The sequence below is a fragment of the Pyricularia grisea genome (assembly GCF_004355905.1).
Source record: "Pyricularia grisea strain NI907 chromosome Unknown Pyricularia_grisea_NI907_Scaffold_2, whole genome shotgun sequence".
Classification (NCBI taxonomy): Eukaryota; Fungi; Ascomycota; class Sordariomycetes; order Magnaporthales; family Pyriculariaceae; genus Pyricularia; species Pyricularia grisea.
This window is the reverse complement of record NW_022156717.1, coordinates 4,062,019-4,084,032: the sequence shown is the minus strand read 5'-3', so window position 1 is coordinate 4,084,032 and position 22,014 is coordinate 4,062,019. Positions and strand designations below refer to the sequence as shown.

The window sequence follows — 22,014 nt, the reverse complement described above, 5'->3', positions numbered from 1 at the left end:
AAGCTTGCTTTGCTTGCCTACCCACCGCAGTAACAGCACACCTACCCACCGCAGTAACAGCACACCCCTTCGGTACCTACACGTACCAAAGAAGGTGCGTGCTATCGCGCCCAGGCTCCGTCTATCCGATCATACCTGCAGCAGCAACCGCTCGTACGGCATGGCATTTGTTGTAGGGTCTGTCTATAACATACCCCGTACGCGCCATACCCAAGGTACCTTACAAACACAAGTAATTCCACAGGTACCCGAGGTACCGTATGAGAGGCAAGGACCCATCATATGCACATCCAAGAAAGCAAGGACAGACGAAAACCAACATATCCTTTACGATCGGACAAAAGGATGATTGTAACTGTGAGCAACGGCTGACCTCCCAATTTTTATCGTGAGCGCACGGTGTGGTATGTGTCTACATTTGCACTTGAGCAATTACCATCACGTGCAGATTTTTGCAGGGGCTACAGACTGACGTCTTCCCGCGTTCGCGCGACCAATTCCGCACCGCATCGCACGGGGTGGATCGCTTACCTACCCCAGAGAGGTGGGGGAGTGTGGGCTGAATCACCCCAAGGCCCTTTACTATGAGACAGTTTGCTGGGGTCAGGTTCGAGTTTCGTGCCTCGGTCCGTTGAAATGTGGGTTGCCTGCTATGATTATCTTTTGTATGTGCCGAGCCCAGCCATGCGCACCATATCGATGCTAGACTGCACTTTCTAGAGAGGCCATTGGATAAAGAAACAGAGAAGACAGACAGACAAAAAAATAAGGAAGAAAAAAAGAAAAGAAAAAAAAAAACAAGAACCCCGCGGACATTCAAAGAAAAGGAAAGCACGAGGTCATGCCAGTAGAAGATATTGGTTTTTTTTTCTTTTGGGGGTGCTCGGAGGCACAGGTCACCGGGGTCGACGCTAATTGGGGTAATAAAGAGCCTGAGTTTGGCCGCGTTTGTAAGGGGCCGTTCGTCGGCAATTGATGAGCGGAATTCTGTCTCTTCTTTCCAGTCTTCCAAGTTCAATTCAATTTCCAGGTTTCTCTCCAGTTTATCTACCTTACTTTCTCCAATACGTTGCAAAGGTAAGGTATCTCTACATTACCTAGAGCAACTCGAATTACTCAATTCGTCCAAAACCCCCGTTACCAAGTCCTTCTTTGATACCACTACTGCGCGACAAGCGTCAAGCAACCTGTACTGCCGTTCTTGTCTTCCAGTCCGGTCTCCACATCCCAAAAAGAGCCGAGTCATATTACTTAGGTACTGTACATAGGTGGTACAGGTCCAGCCCGGACAGCAGTTCTCGAATCTCCACTTCCTCGGTTGATCGGTTCAATCCAACCCAAACGTGGCCCGCAACCGGCTTAGGACGCAGCTCCATTCAGTCCCTCCAGGTGTCAGTTGTCGACCCCCCCGTGCATCGTAATAATAAAGCTCCGCACCTCGCAACGCTGTCAGGACCGCGGTAATTCACGGAGCTTCAGAACAAAAAGATGCTGCCGTCCATTGCAAGACTCGAGGCTAGGAAATCTCCTATGCTCACAAGCAGGATACGCCAATTCGCGCCCTCTCTGGTATGTATTTGTCCCTTTTGCATTGTAAACTTGTATTGTGGTTTTATATTTTTATTCTTTTTATTTGTTTATTTTTATTTGGCCCGGAGCGAACAACATTTCAAGATGAGATGGTTTGTTGCGGGCCAAAGCAGTACGGCGCGTGACGTCTTGCTCTAGTTTGGGAGCAAGCACCGCCGGTGCTGTTTTGTGCTGCCCCCCGCGGTTTCGGGCCATCACATGTCAAATCTACAACCGCTGACTTAAAGCCATTTTTTTTTTTTTGGCGCAACACATACAGCAACGATATAATCAGAGATTCGCTATGGCTTCTGGAAGCAAAAGGAGCAGTAGCTCGCTACCAGCAGGTCCGTTCACTTTCCCGCGCCAAAAATTACCCTTTTCTTATCCCTTGCTCCCCTCTCTTTGTTCCAATCAAGCCGAGAGCCACCGACCCCACGACTATCGTCGCTACAAACCATCTACATCCCCGGGGAGATGACCACAACTAACCGACCCCCATCCCTCCCTGCAGGATATGTCGAGGACAAATCTAAGGGGCCGATGCTGCGGTTCCAGGACTCGCTGCCTCGCCTGCCTGTACCGACGCTCGAGGAGACTGCCGCCCGCTACTTGCGCACACTGAAGCCTCTTCTGTCCAAGGAGGAGCTGGCAAACAGCACCAAGGCCGTCCAGGAGTTCGTCAAGCCCGGCGGTGTGGGCGCAAAGCTGCAGGAGAAGCTGATCGCCCGTCGCGAGGACCCCAAGCACAAGAACTGGATCTACGAGTGGTGGAATGAGGCCGCCTACTTGGCCTACCGTGACCCCGTCGTGCCCTACGTCAGCTACTTCTACTCGCACCGCGATGACCGCCGCCGCAGGGACCCGGCCAAGCGTGCTGCCGCCATCACCACCGCAGCGCTCGAGTTCAAGAAGATGGTCGACAGCGGCACCCTGGAGCCCGAGTACATGAAGAAGCTGCCCATCTGCATGGACAGCTACAAGTGGATGTTCAACGCCTCGCGCGTCGCCGCCAAACCTGCAGACTACCCCGTCAAGTTCGACGCTGCCCAGCACAAGTACATCGTGGCCGTCCGCAAGAACCGCTTCTACAAGATCGAACATGAGGTCGGGGGCAGGCAGCTCAACACTTCGGAGCTGGAGGCCCAGTTTAGGCGCGTCTATGAATTGGCTAGCCAGGAGGCCAAGCCCGCACCAGCAGTCGGTGCTCTGACTTCGGAGAACCGTGATGTGTGGACCGATGCTCGGGCGCTGCTCCTGTCCGCAGGCCCGGCCAACAAGGCTGCACTGGAGGCCATCGAGGCCTCGTCCTTCATTGTTTGCTTGGATGATGCGGCTCCTGTCACTCTGGAGGAGCGTGCACACGCCTATTGGCACGGCGATGGCCAAAACCGGTGGTACGACAAGCCTCTGCAGTTCATCGTGAACGACAATGGCACATCTGGATTCATGGGCGAGCACAGCATGATGGACGGAACGCCGACGCACAGGCTCAACGACTACGTCAATGACACAATCGTCAACAACAAGCTCGACTTCTCTGACCCCTCAGTCCGCTCCGGACTCCCTGACCCTAGCCCCATTCGCTTCACTGTGAACCAGGAGCTGCAGAGCGAGATTGACCGGGCGAAGCGCGACTTTGACGCCGTCATTGGTCAGCACGACCTGGCCGTGCAGTCATATCAGGGATACGGCAAGGGCCTGATCAAGAAGTTCCGCTGCTCACCCGACGCCTACGTCCAGATGGTGATCCAGCTGGCCTACCACAAGATGTACGGCAAGAACCGTCCCACCTACGAGTCAGCTGCCACCAGGCGCTTCCAGCAGGGTAGGACCGAGACTTGCCGCTCCGTCAGCGAAGAGAGCGTTGCGTGGTGCAACGCCATGGCCGACGCATCGGCGCAGGACGCCGACAAGATCAAGATGTTCCGTGCCGCCATTGATGCGCACGTTGAGTACATCACCGCCGCCTCGGATGGCAAGGGTGTTGACAGGCACCTCTTTGGTCTGAAGCGTCTTCTCGAGCCTGGTCAAGCCGTCCCGGATATTTACCAGGACCCGGCCTACAGCTATTCGAGCAGCTGGTACCTGTCCACTTCACAGCTCAGCTCCGAGTACTTCAACGGCTACGGCTGGAGCCAGGTCATTGATGCCGGGTACGGCATTGCTTACATGATCAACGAGAACAGGTTAGTGCTGTCCCAAGAACTATCGTCCATTGTAGTAGAGTTCGTAATTTTGCTAACTATTCTACTCCCACAGCATCAACTTCAACATCGTCTCCAAGGGTCTTGCCAGCCAACGGATGAGCTTCTACCTCAACGAGGCCGCTGGTGACCTGAGGGACCTCCTCATGCCCACGATTGAGGCTCCCAAGTCGAAGTTGTAGAAGGTCTGCTCGGACGACGATGGGGATGGTCCGACTGGCACGCGTCGATAAAAGATGCTTGCGCGGCACGATTAGCATTGAACTGTTTTCATCATAAGACGGGGTTTGCACAAAGACAGCGCTGGGTTTCTTTTTTTTTTTTTTTTGGACTTGATTTTTTGCTCTTTATCGTCCTTGGGCGGGATATTTTTTCTGTATATAGGAGGGGGCGACTCTTTTGCTTCTATGTCCAAGCCATTGCTTTTGTCGTTTGCCTCTATAAAAATCATCTAGACAAGACGCCGCCATGTAAATCACTATTCACATTTTGTCATTTGAAATTCGTTGAATGCCTGAGGAAAAGATGATCTTATTGCGTTTGCAGGCAATAGACTTGAGCGAATTCTGTTTTCGTTGGAAAGCATGAATAGCCACAGTTCATAGAATTAATCTTGAAAGGGTATTTATGATGTGCGCATCTCCTTCGATGCAAAAAAAAAAAAAAAAAAACGCACATCACGAAACCCACTAGTTTACCAGTTGAATGGGATTAAATTGTACGACGGAGTCTATGCGATGTCTACTGATTCCACAGAAGATGCAAGATCCAACATGAAACAACACGACGAGCAATGCACATCAAAAAAAAAAAAAAAAAAAAAAAAAAAAAAAAAAAAAAAAAAAAAAAAATTCAACAGAGGGTATTTTCCACACCATGCAGAAAACAGGCAGAAACTATAGGACTAAAAGCCTCCCAACCACAGGAACAAAAACACCCTGTATAACCAACTCATCCGGCGAAGCCTACCACCCCTTCTCAACCCGCGTGCTCAACAATCTCGTTCACGAGCTCTCCCTTCGCCTCGTCGTAGTAGTGGCACATCTGAGACGGTAGGGGCAGCTCCTTGTAATCGTCGTCGGCACCGATGACGTTGACGTTGATGTTGGCCGACTTGCTGGTGAAGATCCTCGTCGACGCGCTCTCGCGACTGAAGAAGACCTGGGCGCTATCGATCTGGTCCATGAGGACCGTGGGCACGGTGCCCATTACTTGCAGCCCAAAGTTTTGCGACTTGACCACATCAACGGTGGAGACGAGCGAGTCGATGATGAGCGAAAGACGCGAGGTGTTCTCAATGGTCACTGCGTTGGCCTTTCCGTGTATTCTCACCGTGGTACCGCTGCACTTGCTGATGAGGATCGAGTGCGACATGTTGGCCTCGATCTCGATGGGTTCTGGTTGCTGTTCAAAGTTCTCCTATAGCGCGTGTTTCATTTAATGTCAGCAATGGGCCATGGAAGCCGCCAAAGAGACTTATGTGTAAGGTGAATCGGCGACTTACGATGAACCACTTGTTTCCGTCAAGCTCCTTCTTCGGGGGCTTCTTAACCCTCATGCTTTCCGGCTTCGGCTTCTTACCCGGAGCCGGGCTCTTGCCTCGGGAAGAAACAGAGCCCTCCCGTTCAGGAACGGTGCTGCCAGCCCTCAAAGACGGGTTCTTATGCGTCATCTCGGACTTGTCGACCTTGCGCAGACCCTTGGTCACCGCCTCACCCTTGTTGAGCTCCGAGAAGACAGCATTGATGCCGGTGACCGCTGGGGTAGACGCCGCCCCTTGCTCCTTGATCTGCAAAGCTGGCGCAGGTCCCGGTGGAGGAGGGGGCGGGGGAGGCGGTCCTCCAGCCGAAGGGGCTGGTGGTGCAGGCGGAGGCGGAGCGGAACCTGACGGTGCCGATTGCATGGTCTTCATCACCTGTTGGACAGGTTCACCCTTTGGGTTCCAAGCCAGTCCGTTGCTGAAATGTTGCTTAATGTACTCAGCAAGGTCCTTACACATCTGCTGCAGTGAGGCAACCCATTGAACATGTTGAGGATCTCTGAAAGTCGCAGGGGTAATGTCAGTATAGGCCTACCCACATACATTGAGACTGTGAAGCTTCTTTCTTACTTTTCTTTATACTGCATCCTAACCTTGTTTCCAAAAAGCTGCGCGCTATCCATGCAGACCTCGACGTGCTTGAACGGTTTGGGCTCGACCGTGACCCAGGCCAGGACCATCACGGCCTCGGCGGTGGTGCTAAGGTGGTTGAAAAACTCCGAGCCGCGGTTCGCGTCCTTGATGCCTTGAACGCTCATAATAACCTCGCTCATTGGCTTGAGGAGGTCCTGCCACAGGGACTGGTCGGAACCGTTCACATCGGGCTTCTTGGCTTTGGTGGTCATCAGGAGAAACTGCCGCTGTAGTTGAAGCCCTTTCAATAACAACTTGGCCTGCTCGGCAACCGGGCCCCCAATCTTCCCACTGAGGTTGACATAGTTATTGACGGACTCGGTAATAAACAAATCGAAGTCTTCGATGGATTCGGGCAAAGACTCTTGGACAGCGGGCGGTGTTGGGGCTGGAGCAGTTGCGCCGGGCGCGGGAGTCGCGCTCGGGGTCGGCTGCGTCGTAGATAGAGATGGCACAGCCTGAGGGAGATCTATCGTCGACGAAGCTATGTCCTCAAGCCGGAGTGTTGCAGCCTCCAATCTGCAAGTATTGGTGGAACCACGTCAGCTGGGCTCCCTGCTAGGCAGTAGTTGCGTAAAAACCACCCCAAGCCTAGGCGGGCAGGTGAGTAGGCAGAGAGAAAGCAGCGCGTACCGCTTGATAAGAGTAGTTAGGTTATGCATATTGTTGGTAGCCATTTTTGCGATTCGTCGTTGGTGGCAGTCGCTTCGAGAAGCAGAGCTTCACGAGTTTCGGCACAGGTTTGGGGGGGTTGATTCAGGGGCGGCGGGTAGAGATGCGAATAGCTGGTCGACTGGGCGGGCAGCTTCTGAAAAAGTTGACTGGCGGTGCTACGCGGCGCAAACCAGTCTCGATTTCGAGTTGGGTAGTTTTTTGACCAACAGTTCGTCCAAAGGATGTTGCAAAGCTTGTGAATTTCGTGAGATGTAACCAACCTCATTTACAGTAGGTAATTACAGTACGGGTCTCTGGAGCCAGCCGCCCAACGGCCTAAACTCCAAGTGTCGTATCGTATCTGACATGTGGGGCCGCTAGGCTTCCATCCATTGGTTAGCACCTGCATGACGGTTCCTGTCCCCTTCTCCAAATCGAAAGTCTTGGATGTTTCTGCAGGTTTGCTTGCTGTTGAAGGAACTTTTTGTAACGGGTTGTGTCAGGGCTCTGTCATTTAATTTGAGTAGTAAACATATCTTCTTCTTCACGTTGCGGAAGCTTGTATTCAGCTTCTTCACAGAATAAATAATTCATTTTCTCTGGGTTTACTCGCCTTCTTTTGCATCACTTCTGCTAGAATAGGTATCCAGTACTTTTTCAACATACATCAGCACATTGCGTCATGCAGCACCAGCGATTCTGATGAGAAGTCAGTCGGCTGTTGCCGGCAGCCCCAGTACCTGACTGGCCTCAAGTTTCTCTCAGTTTACGACAAGGATTCGCTACTAGATACAGTACGGAGTATGTACCTTGCCTAGTAATTACTCTGTCGTGCCCATATACGGGTACAATATCAGTCACCAATAAGTAATTTTTGGTTGGGGAATACCCCTGCAGAGCGATACATGGGAACGATGGGCTGTCATTATGTTTTTGGGTCGTACTTCGTGAGGTACTGATGTGTGCCGGTACGTAGGTACCTACCTTACCTAAGCAGCTACCTGAGATTAGGGTACCTAGGTATATAGTACCCCGTAGGTGCGGTACCTGTCTGTCTCTTCGATCTATAGAATTCATCGGTTGCAAATCGGAGGTATTGGACTCGCTGCAGATGGCTCGTCCCCCATGCATTATCAGGAAGCAGTTCCCCACTTTCGTCCCCGCATTCGCAGAAAGATAACCCGAGTGTCGCCGCCTTTTCGTCCCATCCGTTCCTCTTTGCCGGCCAACATTAAGAGTGCAATTGAGTATTAAAACTCATCAAGTGCTCCTCTCTGCCATCCGATCATCGGCTCACTGTATTACGATTTTTCCCTGTCGACGCTCGTTGGGGCGCCACTCTAATGAAGGTTTAAATTGCGGAAGTACTACTTACTTGTATATTATATCTATTCAGCCCTGCGTACAACAAGCTACCAAGGTGTGAGACGATAGATATCCAGCCAACAAGTATAATTATCTATCCCGGAGATATCTGAATCCGCTCCTCACGATGACATTGACGGGTGCAGAGGTTGCCAAACACAACAATAGCCAGTCGTGCTGGGTCATTCTTCACGGCAAGGCCTACGATGTAACCGAGTTTCTTCCAGAGCACCCCGGTGGCACCAGAATCATCCTCAAATACGCCGGAAAAGATGCCACAGAGGAGTTTGACCCGATCCATCCACCGGATACCGTCGACAAGTATCTGGACAAATCTAAGCACATGGGCCCCGTCGATATGTCGACCGTAGCCCAGATCCAGAAGGCAGTTGACCCAGAGGAGGATGCAAGATTGCGTAGGGTCGCAGAGGTACCACTGCTCGAACAGTGTTATAACCTACTCGATTTTGAGGCTGTTGCCCGCAGGGTAATGAAAAAGATCGCATGGGGCTACTACTCTAGCGCAGCAGATGACGAGATTGTGAGCCGCTATCTTCTTGTCCTCTCACCACTGGCTTCCAGTTATTGACAAAAAAAAAACGCCTCTTTTGTCCCGCAGACATTCCGCGAAAATCACTCCGCTTTTCACAGGATCTGGTTCAGGCCCAAAGTACTCGTCGACGTTGAGCATGTGGATGTTTCCACCACGATGCTGGGCACAAAGACTGCACTTCCCTTCTACGTGACGGCGACAGCCCTCGGCAAGCTTGGACACCCCGAGGGAGAAGTCTGTTTAACAAAAGCAGCTGGCAAACATAACGTTATCCAGATGATTCCCACGCTGGCGTCCTGCTCTTTTGACGAGATCATGGATGCGGCAGTGCCCGGCCAAATTCAGTGGTTCCAGTTATATGTGAATAAGGACCGCGAGGTCACGAAGCGCATTGTACAGTACGCGGAGAAAAGGGGTTGCAAAGGCCTCTTCATCACGGTTGATGCGCCGCAACTCGGTAGGAGAGAAAAGGATATGCGGTCCAAATTCGAAGACCCAGGAACCAATGTACAACAAGGCCAGACCACGGACAACTCGCAGGGCGCAGCACGTGCCATATCCAGCTTTATCGATCCGGCGTTGTCGTGGAAGGACCTTCCGTGGTTCCGCAGTATTACCAAGATGCCGATCGTGCTCAAGGGCGTACAAAGGGTCGAGGATGTGCTCAAGGCCGTCGAAGCAGGGATGGACGGCGTCATTTTGTCCAACCACGGCGGTAGGCAGCTCGAATTTGCTCGTTCGGGAATCGAGATCCTGGCCGAGACTATGCCGGTTTTGCGCAGCATGGGTCTCCAGGACAAGATCGAGGTTTACCTCGATGGTGGAGTCCGGCGCGGGACGGACATTATCAAGGCCCTCTGCCTCGGTGCTAAAGGTGTCGGGATCGGAAGACCGTTTCTCTACGCCATGTCGGCGTACGGAGTCAATGGCGTCGACCGAGCGATGCAGCTACTCAAAGACGAGTTGGAGATGAACATGCGACTCATTGGTTGTACGAGCATCGACCAACTAAGCCCTTCGCTGATTGACACCAAGAGCCTCACATATCATGGAAACGGCACGCCGATTGATAACCTGTCCCACAGCATCTACGACCCCTTGGCAAATCCGCCTCAAAGGACCGGAGCAAAGTTGTAAATGATATTTCTTATTAGATCATCATGTAGGGGATCCGAGATATACCCGCCGAGCCTTGCAAGTATACATACAACAAGGCAGCGAGCGTTATGAGCGAGCACATATTGTAGAAAATTTGGGTGATTTGTATTTTTGATTTATTTATCTTTGTTCTTGCAGACGCTGGATAATCGCGACCTTAAAAAAGAATAAACTGCAATATTAAAATACCTACCTACCTAGATACCTTCGGCACTGAAATGATCACTAATTATTGCCAGAATACTATGATTGCAGTCGCCAAGCAGATTAAAGTATTCCTTGACCAAAATTTAGTATGCCAACATGCTTCCATGAATCCGGCGCTATCCGACGGGGAGGCGGCGGTTTGGCGGGTCCTGCTTATCAGTTTTGGAAGGTATGACGACTGTTTGTTATTGTTGTTGTTTTCATCCTTTTTTGCTTTTTTTCTGATGCACGCCATGCGACGCCCAACAGGAGGCGCTAGCAGGCATTTTTTTTTTTATGCAGGTGACCTCGGATCTCTGACGCCCAGATTGAGTCGGTGAGACTGTGGTCCTTCGATGCACCACGATCATTGGCGCGCAGTGGTAGATCCTACCGAGTAAGGCAACAGTTGGATTCCATGCGTACCCTTAGAATTGCCTTTCCCCCACTGATGTTGCACATAATTACTACCGTACTGACGTACAGCAGTTGAGCATTGTACTGCTCGCATTGGTTGCTGGCGGATTATTATCTCCGCCCGCCCCGCATCTACTGCTTGCTGATGGTGTTTGGCCAAACGTGGAGAGCGATCGGTACTCCTAGGTACACTTAGGTAGTAATGGCTTATCGAACTTGTTCTCTGTTCCTTTTCTTTTGTCTTGTAATACTAATTGCATCTTTTGAGAAATACGACACTCGTCTGTCCTTATCTATTTTGTGAAATCTCCCCTTCCCGCTGTTAAGATTTGTTACGGCCCAAAGGTGGCATCATCAGGCACAAAGCCTTGCCCCTTTTGAATACCCTAGGCAAGGAAGACAGTGAGAAAAAAACCTGGGGACAACGTTTTTGTCAGACACGAGAAATCCTTGGTCCCCGCATGACTGACAATTTGCGCCTGCTGCGCACCACAACAATAATAAAACTCCGCTGATCCCGTCATTCGTTCCTTGTTGTTGTCACAGTCTTTCGTTCTACCTATTCGGTGGGCTTCCCTGCTTCTTTCTTTCCTTTACTTTGTTTTCTTGGTGTGATTTGCCGTGCTTTCAATTTTTTTTTATTTTTCCAGCTTGTCTTGTTTCATAGCCAGAGCTGAGTCTCTTGGTTTTGGTTGCCAGCAACCGGCATCCAGACCCTCCCTACCCCCTCACGGCCCCAGAGTGATTGCTTTTGAGAGTGGGAAATCGAAGACGGAAGAGATGCGACACAGCTGCAGAACGATGCGACGACTTTGAAGATCGACAAGCTGCTTCTCTCGGCAACACCCTCCACGACCTTTTGGCCCGACCAGATAACACCGCGCAAACAAGACGCTTGCAGCCCCGAAATACACGATAGCAGTCTACTCCACGTCAAGCCAAGGCCTCTTCCTACATCGACGCGCTACCCACCTAAAACACTTCCCGCAATATGCCCTCACTCGAGGCAAAGATTGTGGTGGTCGGCAGCCAAGGTGTGGGCAAGACGTCGCTGCTGATGCGCTACGTCAAAGGCTCGTTCAATCCATCACAGGTCACCTCCACGGTCGGCGCCAGCTTCCTGGCCAAGAGAGTTGTGGCCGACGATGACACGGTTGTGAGGTTGCAGATTTGGGACACAGGTATACAATTATGTTTCCTCGTCATCTCGGATGCTTTGTCTTGTGATTCGGTGGTACTGTGGCTAACCGAAACCCAAAAATTTCCGGTCAAATAGCCGGCCAGGAACGCTTCCGATCCATATCGAAACTGTACTACCGAGGCGCCAACGCCTGCATACTGTGCTACAGCATAACAGACGCCAACTCTTTTGCCGAGATGGGCATGTGGCTGCGCGAGCTGCGGCGCAACCTGCCCGCAGATATCGTGCTGCACGTTGTGGGCACCAAGGCCGACATAGTCGCCCGTGATCCCTCCAGGCGGGAGGTACCCTTCGAGCGCTGCATAGCATACGTCGCCGAGCATCTGGCTCCAGGTCAGACCAGCACACCTCCGCCAACTGCAACGCCGCTTCTTCCGACTCCCATGTCAAACGGCACCAGCACGCCCGCAGGGATGGCAGTACACTCGACGTCTCCCCCTTTCATTCACGGCGGCGAGCCCCGCAGCCCAAGCTCGAAGCGCAGCAGCGGCTTCTGGGGTATGGAGGTTGGTTGGGACGCATGCCACGAGATCTCAGCCGAGAGCGGCGAGGGCGTCGAGGAAGTCTTTCGCGTGGTGACGCGCAAGCTGGTCGAGCAGAACCGCAAGATGCAGCAGGCCCTGCTGGCAGCGACCGCGACCCCCGGAATGACCCCGGCGGGTGACGGGCTGATGAGCGCCGGCTACTATGACGGAAGCGCTGATCATTACGGCGCCGGCGGTCCGATGTCAGGCGGCGGTCCCGGAGGATCCGCTGTCGCCGGTTACTTTGACGGGATGAACCCGAGAGGCAGTTTCCGCGTCGGCCGTGACAGGCGGTCGTGGCTTTTCTCTCCCGCCATACAAATCGAACAGGGAGGGGCAACACAGGGCGGCGAACAAGGTGCAGAAGAACTCGATGGCACGAGGCGGAGCAGGTGCTGCTGATATTTGCCCCCTCCCGTACGCCCCCACGAATTTTGTCACTACATGTTCTCATACTTTTGTTCTCATTCTTATTTTTGTTTCTTTCTTATTTTTTTTTATCATGCCAGGGGCGTCTTTACTGCACTTTCATCTGCATTTCACTCTCATTGGGCCGGCGGTTTCTGTGCTTTTAGTTTGAGTTGATGTACTTTTCATTACTCTTTGGTTTTGTTGATTTTATTTCTCTATACCCCAAAGCATTGATTGCATGTATGGGCTTGGTCAGGGTACACCCTCGTCTCTCCCACCTCTGTTGTTTATCTCTTTATCATCCATCTAAATGAAGCATTGACATAATAGTATAATGCGGCGGTGAAGCTCTTTCTCTTTTTTTTTTTGTTGTTACTGTTTCATAGTTTTGCTACAATGAAAATCAAGATGCGACCTTGATAATACTTTACCGGCTTCAACACTGCTCTGCTCCGACTTTGACATGTACTTTGAAGGCGAGGGGTTGATCGGGTGAAGTTTCTTTACGGACTACATCAGTTCCCTATGAATAAAAGGGTTGTAAGGTTGACAAGCATCTGACCATCTGACCATCTGCGATGGACTCCGTATATAATCCTATTCCAGCTTTTGAAGTTTTGCCGGCATTTGGAACGCGGGGGGTTTTGTTTCTTACCTCCCCTAGCCAAGCCTGCCTCATGGTCAAGGCTCTTTGGGCTGCAGGTTTGTGGGGCGATTCCTTATCAGATCGATCTGATAATCTTTCATGGGACCCCTCACTCCACTGTTTCCTTTTTTTACGCTATGCGGGGGGTTGAAATGCATTGTGGCGCGGCGCTATCATTTTTCGCAACATCTTTCTATGAACCAAAGCATTTGTTCCGCAGAACACAATATCGACAATTCAGCACCAAGGAATTTAACGGCATAAAGACTTTAATTATCGCGATCTAAAAAGCAAAACTTCCTAGAAAAAAAAATGTCCCCGTCGGCAGACGTCCAAGAGCCAGTCTCAACAGACCCCACCATTCTCGCATTGCGCAAGACGTTGTGCTCCGAAGACAGTCAACTTGCGCTCAGGTTTCGTTCTCTTTTCTCGCTCAAGCACCTGGCCACCCACTCAAACGATGCCGCCTCAGCACAGGCAGCCATCGACGCCATAGCTGCAGGGTTCGCGTCACCGTCGGCCCTGCTGAAGCACGAGCTTGCCTACTGCCTTGGACAAACAGGGAAACCTGCCGCCGAGCCTTACCTGAAGAACGTTCTTGAGGATCTCAACGAGGATCCTATGTGTCGTCACGAAGCTGCCGAGGCTCTAGGAGCCCTTGGGAACGCATCCAGCCTGGAGGTTCTGCGTCGGTTCCGAGACCGTCCCGGCGAGGAGGTCGTTGTCACGGAAACCTGCGAGATTGCAATAGATAGGATCGAGTGGGAGAACTCAGAGGAGCGCAAACAAGAGAAGCTGAAGCAGAGGCAAGTTGCACTCGGTCTTTTTCAGTCGTGCCACTTGAGATATCAATTTATGCATGTGGCGCTAACTTGACAATAGTGATTTTGTCTCGGTCGACCCAGCACCACCGATGCCCGAGCAGGACAGGAGTGTGGAAGAGCTAGGCAAGACGCTGATGGACACATCTCTTCCGCTATTCCTCAGATACCGAGCAATGTTTGCCCTCCGAGACTTGGCATCGCCACCAGATCTGCCAACTGCCGTCCCTGCCATCTTGGCTCTTGCCCGTGGATTGACAGAGGATAAATCTGCCCTGTTCCGACACGAGATTGCCTTTGTCTTTGGTCAGCTGTCCCACCCTGCGTCCATCCCTGCGCTTACAGAGTCGTTGAGCAACCTCGAGGAGGCGAGTATGGTGAGGCACGAAGCGGCAGAGGCTCTGGGCGGTCTCGGCGACGAGGCCGGCGTCGAGGACACCCTCAAGAAGTTCCTCAACGACAAGGAGAAGGTTGTAAGGGAGAGCTGCATCGTGGCACTAGACATGGCCGAGTATGAAAAGAGCGGCGAGACAGAATACGCTCTCATCCCGGATGTAACCAGCGCGGCGGCATAACTTGATGCTCCTGTTTGCTGTTCGTGTACGAAATGCAGAATCAGCGGGGAAAACATTTATCCAGGCAAGGGTGGCGTTCCGGTGGTAGATAAAAAAAACAATTGATTTCTTCGGTTATGGTTTTTGAAAGGGTTTGATATACCAAGCAAGTTCCTTCGTTTGGATGTAGTTAGTATCACGATTCGTCCTTTTCTAGACCGTGTATGATACCTGCCTAGAAGGTACACATGGACCGGCTTGCAGCATCATGTTTGAGATCGGCCGACTCCTCTGTTATTTTCCAGGTGCATATTTAGAAGTTTCCGGGTTTCTCCAAATGTAAACTCTTGAAAAGTGAAGCTGAAAACTGCCCATTCGCTACCTCATCTCTTTCATATACACGCATAATGGGTAACCATGTCTGTCTTCTTGATTTCTCAATAGCTGAACCCTGAATTTTGATCTCACATATACAGGTAGGTCATCTTCAAGTGCAGTTTTTGTGAAGAATGTTGTATCCTCTCTCTAGTCAGCTCTAGCATCTACCTGCGCAGAACCAAGCCAATGTCGCAGAACAGCGTATGAACACATAAATTGCGAACGCTACAGATAGAAAGCTTTGTGAATGCAAAGCCTTCCTACGGCGCCTCGGGGTGACTGGGGTGATACCTTTATAGGTGACATTCGCGTTATGTGCTAGGTACAAGGTAACAACGCCAACTTGATGGAAGAAGAGTCCAGGACTTTCCTTGAACGGAAAACCTTGATCCCTGCTAGAGTAGTGCGAGCCACAGGGCTCTCAAAGCAAGCGGGGATGGCAAGTAACGCTGATCTTATCGATAAGTCCCGAAAAAGAGTCAGTGTCGGCAAAAGCATCGAAAAAGTGGGTCAAAAACACTCTAATTTGATGTTGGTCGCTCTTTCCCTTTTCTAATCTAATCTAGCAGCTGGCACAGCTCACCGCGACGAGACGCGGGTCTGGAATCCATCTCACCACCTGCCTAAACCTGAGCGATCAAGCGACCTGCGTTTGGGTACAAACAAGGCACCTACCTAATCAATATCGCATTAACATCGCCGTTAGATTGGCCTCACTCGCCTGGCTTACTCCAAATAAAACGGCCCTTCAGACAACCGCGACGGCAGCTCTTTTCAACAATCCGCTGATGAAGTGGATTAGACGAGGATCTCCGAGTTTGCGACGGGCCATGCCCAAAAGCCGTTTGTAAAGATGGCTAGCCCACCGCCGCCGGGGGCCCATTCGAGTGCCATCAATAATGATATGGCCCCTGCTGCTGCCGACAATGCCGGCACCGCTTCAATGCCTTTCACCCGTCCATTCACCTTGACCGAGGCGCTCCCCTTCTCACCGTTCACCTCTGTCGCGCCGTTTTACTCGGGTGAGCTCCACTGTCTCGTCGCTATTGGGTCAGCCCCTCAGCTCGGCGGCTAACATTGTCACCGCTCTCTAGGCATTGTCCCAAACCCAACGTTGGGCTCGGGATTCACCAGCGTCGACATCTCAGAGCAAGTCTCCCGCCACGAATACGACAACCTGAACCAAGATGCGGCACAGAATCACAACATGTCGAAGCGAACAGATCATGCTGTGCACCAAGTCCAGCAAGTGCTTAACTCGAATGTGACAAAGCCATTGTAAGCTCCCGTCCGCGTAGAACGAGCAATTCGAACGTGGTTTGACAGAAGTTTCTTCAAGCACTTTTCTCAAAGGACCCAAGACCTCTGGAAACGGCCCCTCCGGCCCAAGCCTAGCCTCAGGGTTATCTCCATTCGCGAGGTTGGTCTATGATAAGACGAATGTCTCGTTTCGCTACTCGCCCCCCGGTAGTAATGCCGCCATCGAAGCCAACGGAGTCAAGTCCCCTGCAGGCCTTGCCTCCGCATCACCCTCGATGCCGCCCAAGAAGAAACGAAAGTCGTCCGGAGTCAACATCAAGTCAGAGCACCAGAAACCTGACGTTTTTGCAGCAGCAAACAAGACGGCACACATTCAGAACAATGGGACTATCGAAATTTTGATTCCGAGCCAGTCGACGAGTGACTCTATCACGGTTGCTCCAGTCAAGTTAGAGGAGCCGGCAACAGTCGCGACACGATTCACGGCTGAGGGAAGCTGGCCGTCAAACGACGCCCATCCCAATATCAAGGGGCCTTCTCCGGACAGCAATGATCTGCGGCAGAACGCGCCACAAGCAACGCGAACTTATGAAGACGAGGATGAGCTGCAAGGAGATTTGCCAGATTCAAATTCAAAGTCAAGTGCAGCTCCACACCCTCACGAATCATTGCAAGTGAACATACCACTTGTAGAGGTCAAAGACAAGGAAAAGTACCACGACTACAAGGACTATGTCGAGCCTCTTCCAGCAACTTTGTCTCATCCAAAGATATCGCAAAATAGCTTCGATGATGCCCATTACGATCTTGATGTTAACCAGCGGGAAAAGTCAGATGCCGCTTTCAGGGACTTGCGGCGACACTTATCTGATGTCTTTGTTGCTGAGCGCAAGTTGGTCAACCAGTCAACACCAAACCAGCACGTGTTTCTGGTCAATGAAGACACACCGACCATGACAATTGCGGCACAGCAAAAAACTCACAATCTTATCGAGAAGACAATCGACTTGCGCTCATTCGCAGACGCTCCTCTGAACGAGCTTTTGCATGTCCAGAAACTCTGCGACGGTGCGTTGCGGTTTTCCGAGGGTTTGGATATCAAGCTTGATGATTCGTGGGGCGAGGAAGATGTGCTCGCATGGATCGCGCAACTGCCCAACGTGGACCTTGGTCTCAAAGCAGCACGAACAAGTCTAAGAATTATGGCTGGTGGCCGGGAAGATAGACAACTTTATTCCGAAGATACGATCCAAATGGCTGTCAACATCTTCAAGAATACTATGGACAGTGTGGTCGTGCCCATAACAGAGCTTCGACAGTCCGGGCCTACGCAAAAACTGTTCAGTCTACTTGTGCCTCACAAGAAAACGATCACGGGAGTTTTCACAAGCTGCCAGCGCCTATATTTGCTCATGTCTTCTTTGATAAGTACTATTGATCTCTCAGAGACCGTCACGAGCACCCTGGAGTACTTGTCTACTCACTTGATGTTCGTCGAGAACGCTTCGAGCGAGCGCGAGTCGTTGGTGGGCGTACAAAAATTTGACGGACTGCGAATGGTGGCCATGGACATGGTTTCTCAAATATTCATCATGAATCCTGCTCAAAGGCAAGGGATTTTTAACGATCTCCTCACCTCGCTCGAGAAGCTGCCTATAGGCAAACATAGTGCTAGGCAATACAAACTGTTGGATGGAGCCTCGATCCAGCCGGTTTCAGCACTGATTATGAGGCTGGTACAGAGTAGCGCCGGTAGGGTGGACACATCAAAGACAAGAGCCAGGCCGATGGCAGCATCTGAGGAGGATGAGGATGGTGAAGGCGAGGAAGACCCCAATACCCGCCATGGGCGATTGGGCACCTTCACCTCTGGCATTCTGAGCGAGGAGGAATCAGCCCAACAACCAGACCTGGCTATGCATGAGCTTAAGGACATCGGTGCACCCCTAGCCGAGACAGCACGCCATAATGCCGCCTATGTCATTAACTTCATTGTTAGTCGGGCTCTGAGGTCAACCAAGACAGGGGACTCGCCTTATCGCAATCTGCTAGATCTGTTCGTCGACGACTTTGTAACCTGCTTAGACTCTACAGATTGGCCGGCGGCCGAAGTGCTCTTGCGACAGCTTACCTTCCAGATGATCTCGCAGATCGAGGCAGAACGCACCCCTGCCCCGGCCAAAAATATGGCGTTGGAGATACTTGGTGTCATGTGTGCTGCAATCACCAAGTTGACATCGCAGCTACGAAAGGTGGTTGCCCAGCTTGGCACGGAGGTTGATGACCCCCTCAGCTACAAGTTGGCGGATTTGGCTGCGGTGTCAACGTCAGCCGCGGCAGACAAGGCCGCGTTGGATCAGCTATCTGACTGGTCAGGCCCCCATCGTGCGATCCTTGAATATCTGGAGAGTCGAGTAAAGGCCGACCCACATCTCCAAAGCGCTATATCACTCATTGTTGCCCAGTGGGCACAGCTTCTGGCAACAGTTGGCTCCGAGCTGATGGATAACAACAATTCTCAGCCCGTATCACCCGAGATGGAAGAGGAGCTTGGACGTCTTGCCTTTCGCCTGCGGATGATGGTGCAAGACAGCACATGGATCTCGACAAAATACACGTTTCCTAAAGTCACAGCACCCCAGGCGCGTGCTTCCTACATCATGGTCATTCAGCAACTGCAACTATGCAAGCTGTTGCCGCGTATGCTCCACATTCTGGTCAACTCCATGACTAGCGATCAGGCCACTGTCAAAAGCAAGAGTCTCAGGAGCATCAACCAGGTCATTGAGACAGACCCGACGCTCCTGGACGGCGAATCACCTGTGGTGCGCATGATTCTTTTCAATTTAGAAGACGGTTCCCCTCAGGTGCGGGATTCTGCTCTTGCTCTCATTGGAAAATGCATAGCACTCCGCCCCAGCATGGAGACTGAGATGGCGGCACATGTCGTGGACCGATTCCAAGACAATGGTCTCGGTGTGCGCAAGCGAGCAATGAAACTTGCCAAAGATATCTACCTCCGTCGGACTGATGGCAAGATCCGCAGTCAAATTTCAAGTGCGCTGCTGTTCCGGGTCGCTATGGATCAAGACGAAGGAATCCGGGACCTGGCCCGGCAGACAATCGAGGAGACGTGGATCTTTCCATTTTACAACACAGAATCCACAGCCGAAGATAAGACTTCACTAGCAGAACACATATCGTTGATGGTGACGACTATCAGGTCACATAATGCTGCCGGCAGGAGCCTAGAGACGGTTCTTCGCACAGTCCTGTCCCCCGGGTATAAAACGGTCACACAGAACTCCAAGGCATGTCGTAAGCTAGTGGCAGGCATGTTTGATCTGGTCGCAACAGCAGGAGCTGGCTCCGGGGACTCTTCAGGGCCTGCGGCCAAGGAGATCCTCCAAGTCCTCGTGATATTCGCTGGTGCAAACCCCAGTCTCTTTGACTTTGAACAAATCAGGCTGCTCAAACCACAGGTAACGACCATTGCAAAGAACATGTCGGCCGAAGACATGGCGCTGGCTCGACCGGTGATTGGAATTTATCGGAAGGTTCTGCCTCAGCTGTCTGCTCAACATCATGCACAGTTTCTCGAAGAGATTCGCGCAAAACTTTTACCGGCAGTGGCCTCGATCGAGGGCAACGACCTGTTGGATGATGTGATAGCGTGCATATGGATTATCAGCGTCGTCACTGGCGTCTCAAAACAGCTAGCTGCGCTGGCCATTTCGGCGCTGGCAGGGCTCAGGGCCCTCCAAAAGACCACAACCTTTGCGCTGGGTCCCCTTAGCAAAACACAGCGTTACGCGCAGATCCTAGGACTCATTGGCAAACACTGCGACCTGGACCCCCACAGAGAGCTTTTCAAGGCTAAACTTGGAGACTTCAAGGGGTCGACCTCAAAGGCTATGGTCGATATCATAATACCGTTTACAAAGAGCGGCAAGCCCAAGGAGGTGCGCACTTTCGCTCTAAATGCAATTGGCAAGATCTGCCAGAATCATCCGCGCAACTACGTCAGCGCCAATGTATACCAGGCCTTCCAGCAAGCCTTCGATGAACGTGAAGCGGAGCTCGAACAGATCGTCATGGCATCTTTGCGGGAGTTCCTTATCAAAGAGGAACGCCGCTCGGAGCAGGCTTCACAGGACGAGAAGGCATCCGGTGTCAAAAAGGGTGGGGTAAGCAAGAAGGAACTGACGACTATGGGCGGTACAAACTACGATGATGTGGCAAGCGCGACAACGCAACGTTTCTTGAAAGACCTTACCCGCATAGCATTGGCAACCATTGACTCCCAGGCTTTCCTGGCCGTTGAAGTCCTCTCCAGTATCACTAGGCAGGGCTTGGTTCACCCGAAAGAGACGGGCGTTACCATGATGACGCTGGAGACGTGCCCAAGAAGCGACATATCGGATCTGGCTTATCAGGCCCACAAGCTATTACATGAGAAGCACGAGTCCGTACTGGAACGCGAATATGCCAAAGCTCTTCAGTCAGTTTTCCAGTATCAGCGAGACAAGATCAAAGACTCGAGGGGTGCCTTGCACGTCAAGGACGAAACTTTTGTATCCAAGATGCATCTCATGATGGAGTTGCTTGGTATCAGCAAGACAAAAAACCGCCAGGGCTTCCTCAAGAAGCTCTGTTCGCTGATCGACTTTGACCCGACAAAGCTCAACATCGATGATGGACAGCCCCTGCCCAACCATGTCGAATTTTCTAGGTTTCTCGTGGAAAACCTGGCATTCTTTGATTACGCCACCGTTGGCGAGCTTCAGCTTGCTATCAACTCACTCGAAAGACTCGTTACCGGAAGAGGAGCGGACATTGCGCAGTCGATAGAGTCTGACATCTTCCAGCTTCGCATAGATGACACAACACCCAAGAGGGACGATGCTACCGCGCCGCCTGGGGCCTTTGCTGGCGTCGATGACGGCTCCGGGGCTCCTCGTGCGCCGGTTTTTACAGCACCGGTCGACATAGCCCGCCTACGACGGCTCACTGCGGGATCAATGATTCTTACGGCAGCCTGGGAGACACGTACGTACCTCCGTCGTCAGTACGGGCTTAGGGCAGAACGTCGGCCCGCAGATGGCAAGGGCAAGCCTCTGGCGAAGGACCTGAGCAAGACTCCAACCAGAGTGCAGACTGTGACGGGAAACAAGCTGTGGGAGGATTTTGACTTGACAATGTCTGCTTTGTCTTCACAGGAACAAATGATGGCCCAGTGCCGCAGGTTCGTGGAGCTTCTCAACGTGGACAGCGACTTCAAGGTTGCAGACAACGATGATGACGACGAGATGTTGAATGGCGATGGGCCCGCAACACCCAGTGCCGACGAGGATGAGGATGATGACGCACCAGACAGCGGCGGCGCTCGTGGACGGAAGCGCAAGGCACCCGGCACGCCGGGTGGCCGTAAAAAGCGTCCTCGGTCAACCTCGCAACCTCGAAAGCGCGGTCGCCCCCGCAAGAATCCTCTACCGGTGGCCAGAGATGAGGGAGATGGAGACATGTGGTGATGTGACGCGCAATCTAGAGCGCAAGTGGGCGAAGAAGGTACCAATGACGGCCTTCCCTATATCGATTTGAGATTCAGACAATTCCACAGCATGGCAGAAACCTCGACCACTCAGCTCTTTTGCGGCTTTGCATCCGTGTGAACAGGCAGCTGTCCTTCTTTTTTTTTTATCCTTTTATCTTGCTTTTACTTGTTCACATTCTGCATTATGGGGGGCGTTTCATCACGAACATCATAACCTGGCGTTTGAGAGGTGCATGGAATGGCACATTAGCACGTAAACATGAGAAAATGCCCAGCAATGGCTTTCTTTGTTTTCTCTTTCCAAAAGGCCAAAAGAATCCTTTTGCTTATTTTGGCGGCGTTGGTGTTTCTATATACCTATTTGCAGATGCCCTTTTTGTGCT

General features: G+C 51.9%; 7 protein-coding genes across 7 annotated transcripts; 5 read left to right on the top strand and 2 right to left on the bottom strand.

Annotated features, from left to right (window-relative positions):
- Positions 1-209: 209 nt before the first annotated feature.
- Positions 210-814, bottom strand: PgNI_03772 (uncharacterized protein; the record flags this gene model as incomplete). Its single annotated transcript, XM_031123825.1, has 2 exons — positions 210-412; positions 532-814. Coding segments are annotated over 2 exons (312 nt in total), but the record flags the coding sequence as incomplete, so codon positions are not given.
- A 90-nt stretch (positions 815-904) lies between these two features.
- PgNI_03771 (uncharacterized protein) lies at positions 905-4,447 on the top strand. Its single transcript, XM_031123824.1, has 4 exons — positions 905-1,569; positions 1,850-1,916; positions 2,084-3,758; positions 3,832-4,447. Exons 1-4 carry the CDS (start codon positions 1,489-1,491, stop codon positions 3,956-3,958), a joined length of 1,950 nt encoding a protein of 649 aa, XP_030985772.1. The 5' UTR covers positions 905-1,488; the 3' UTR covers positions 3,959-4,447.
- Positions 4,448-4,601: 154 nt separating this feature from the next.
- On the bottom strand, positions 4,602-6,884 carry PgNI_03770 (uncharacterized protein). Its single transcript, XM_031123823.1, has 4 exons — positions 6,583-6,884; positions 5,887-6,468; positions 5,281-5,815; positions 4,602-5,195 (listed from the first exon to the last, which is right to left on the bottom strand). Exons 1-4 carry the CDS (start codon positions 6,624-6,626, stop codon positions 4,755-4,757), a joined length of 1,602 nt encoding a protein of 533 aa, XP_030985771.1. The 5' UTR covers positions 6,627-6,884; the 3' UTR covers positions 4,602-4,754.
- A 1,047-nt stretch (positions 6,885-7,931) lies between these two features.
- On the top strand, positions 7,932-9,658 carry PgNI_03769 (uncharacterized protein; the record flags this gene model as incomplete). Its single annotated transcript, XM_031123822.1, has 2 exons — positions 7,932-8,509; positions 8,588-9,658. Exons 1-2 carry the CDS (start codon positions 8,096-8,098, stop codon positions 9,656-9,658), a joined length of 1,485 nt encoding a protein of 494 aa, XP_030984543.1. The 5' UTR covers positions 7,932-8,095.
- A 919-nt stretch (positions 9,659-10,577) lies between these two features.
- PgNI_03768 (uncharacterized protein) lies at positions 10,578-12,926 on the top strand. Its single transcript, XM_031123821.1, has 2 exons — positions 10,578-11,463; positions 11,559-12,926. The coding sequence occupies exons 1-2, from the start codon at positions 11,274-11,276 to the stop codon at positions 12,407-12,409; spliced, it is 1,041 nt and encodes a 346-aa protein (XP_030984544.1). The 5' UTR covers positions 10,578-11,273; the 3' UTR covers positions 12,410-12,926.
- A 450-nt stretch (positions 12,927-13,376) lies between these two features.
- On the top strand, positions 13,377-14,460 carry PgNI_03767 (uncharacterized protein; the record flags this gene model as incomplete). Its single annotated transcript, XM_031123820.1, has 2 exons — positions 13,377-13,897; positions 13,947-14,460. The coding sequence occupies 2 exons, from the start codon at positions 13,377-13,379 to the stop codon at positions 14,458-14,460; spliced, it is 1,035 nt and encodes a 344-aa protein (XP_030984533.1).
- A 1,080-nt stretch (positions 14,461-15,540) lies between these two features.
- Positions 15,541-21,608, top strand: PgNI_03766 (uncharacterized protein; the record flags this gene model as incomplete). Its single annotated transcript, XM_031123819.1, has 3 exons — positions 15,541-15,839; positions 15,912-16,095; positions 16,157-21,608. The coding sequence occupies exons 1-3, from the start codon at positions 15,671-15,673 to the stop codon at positions 21,606-21,608; spliced, it is 5,805 nt and encodes a 1,934-aa protein (XP_030984534.1). The 5' UTR covers positions 15,541-15,670.
- Positions 21,609-22,014: the final 406 nt, after the last annotated feature.

What these genes read in the sequence shown, in the direction of transcription:
- PgNI_03771 (XM_031123824.1), top strand. Translation starts at nt 1,489, where the DNA reads ATGCTGCCGTCCATTGCAAGACTCGAGGCTAGGAAATCTCCTATGCTC. An exon ending in GCCAATTCGCGCCCTCTCTG is followed by an intron (nt 1,570 to 1,849) that starts GTATGTATTTGT and finishes CAACACATACAG; the next exon opens with CAACGATATAATCAGAGATT. An exon ending in TACATGATCAACGAGAACAG is followed by an intron (nt 3,759 to 3,831) that starts GTTAGTGCTGTC and finishes CTACTCCCACAG; the next exon opens with CATCAACTTCAACATCGTCT.
- PgNI_03768 (XM_031123821.1), top strand. Translation starts at nt 11,274, where the DNA reads ATGCCCTCACTCGAGGCAAAGATTGTGGTGGTCGGCAGCCAAGGTGTG. An exon ending in GTTGCAGATTTGGGACACAG is followed by an intron (nt 11,464 to 11,558) that starts GTATACAATTAT and finishes CCGGTCAAATAG; the next exon opens with CCGGCCAGGAACGCTTCCGA.
- PgNI_03770 (XM_031123823.1), bottom strand. Translation starts at nt 6,626, where the DNA reads ATGGCTACCAACAATATGCATAACCTAACTACTCTTATCAAGCG. An exon ending in CTAACTACTCTTATCAAGCG is followed by an intron (nt 6,469 to 6,582) that starts GTACGCGCTGCT and finishes CAATACTTGCAG; the next exon opens with ATTGGAGGCTGCAACACTCC. An exon ending in ACGGAAACAAGTGGTTCATC is followed by an intron (nt 5,196 to 5,280) that starts GTAAGTCGCCGA and finishes CACGCGCTATAG; the next exon opens with GAGAACTTTGAACAGCAACC.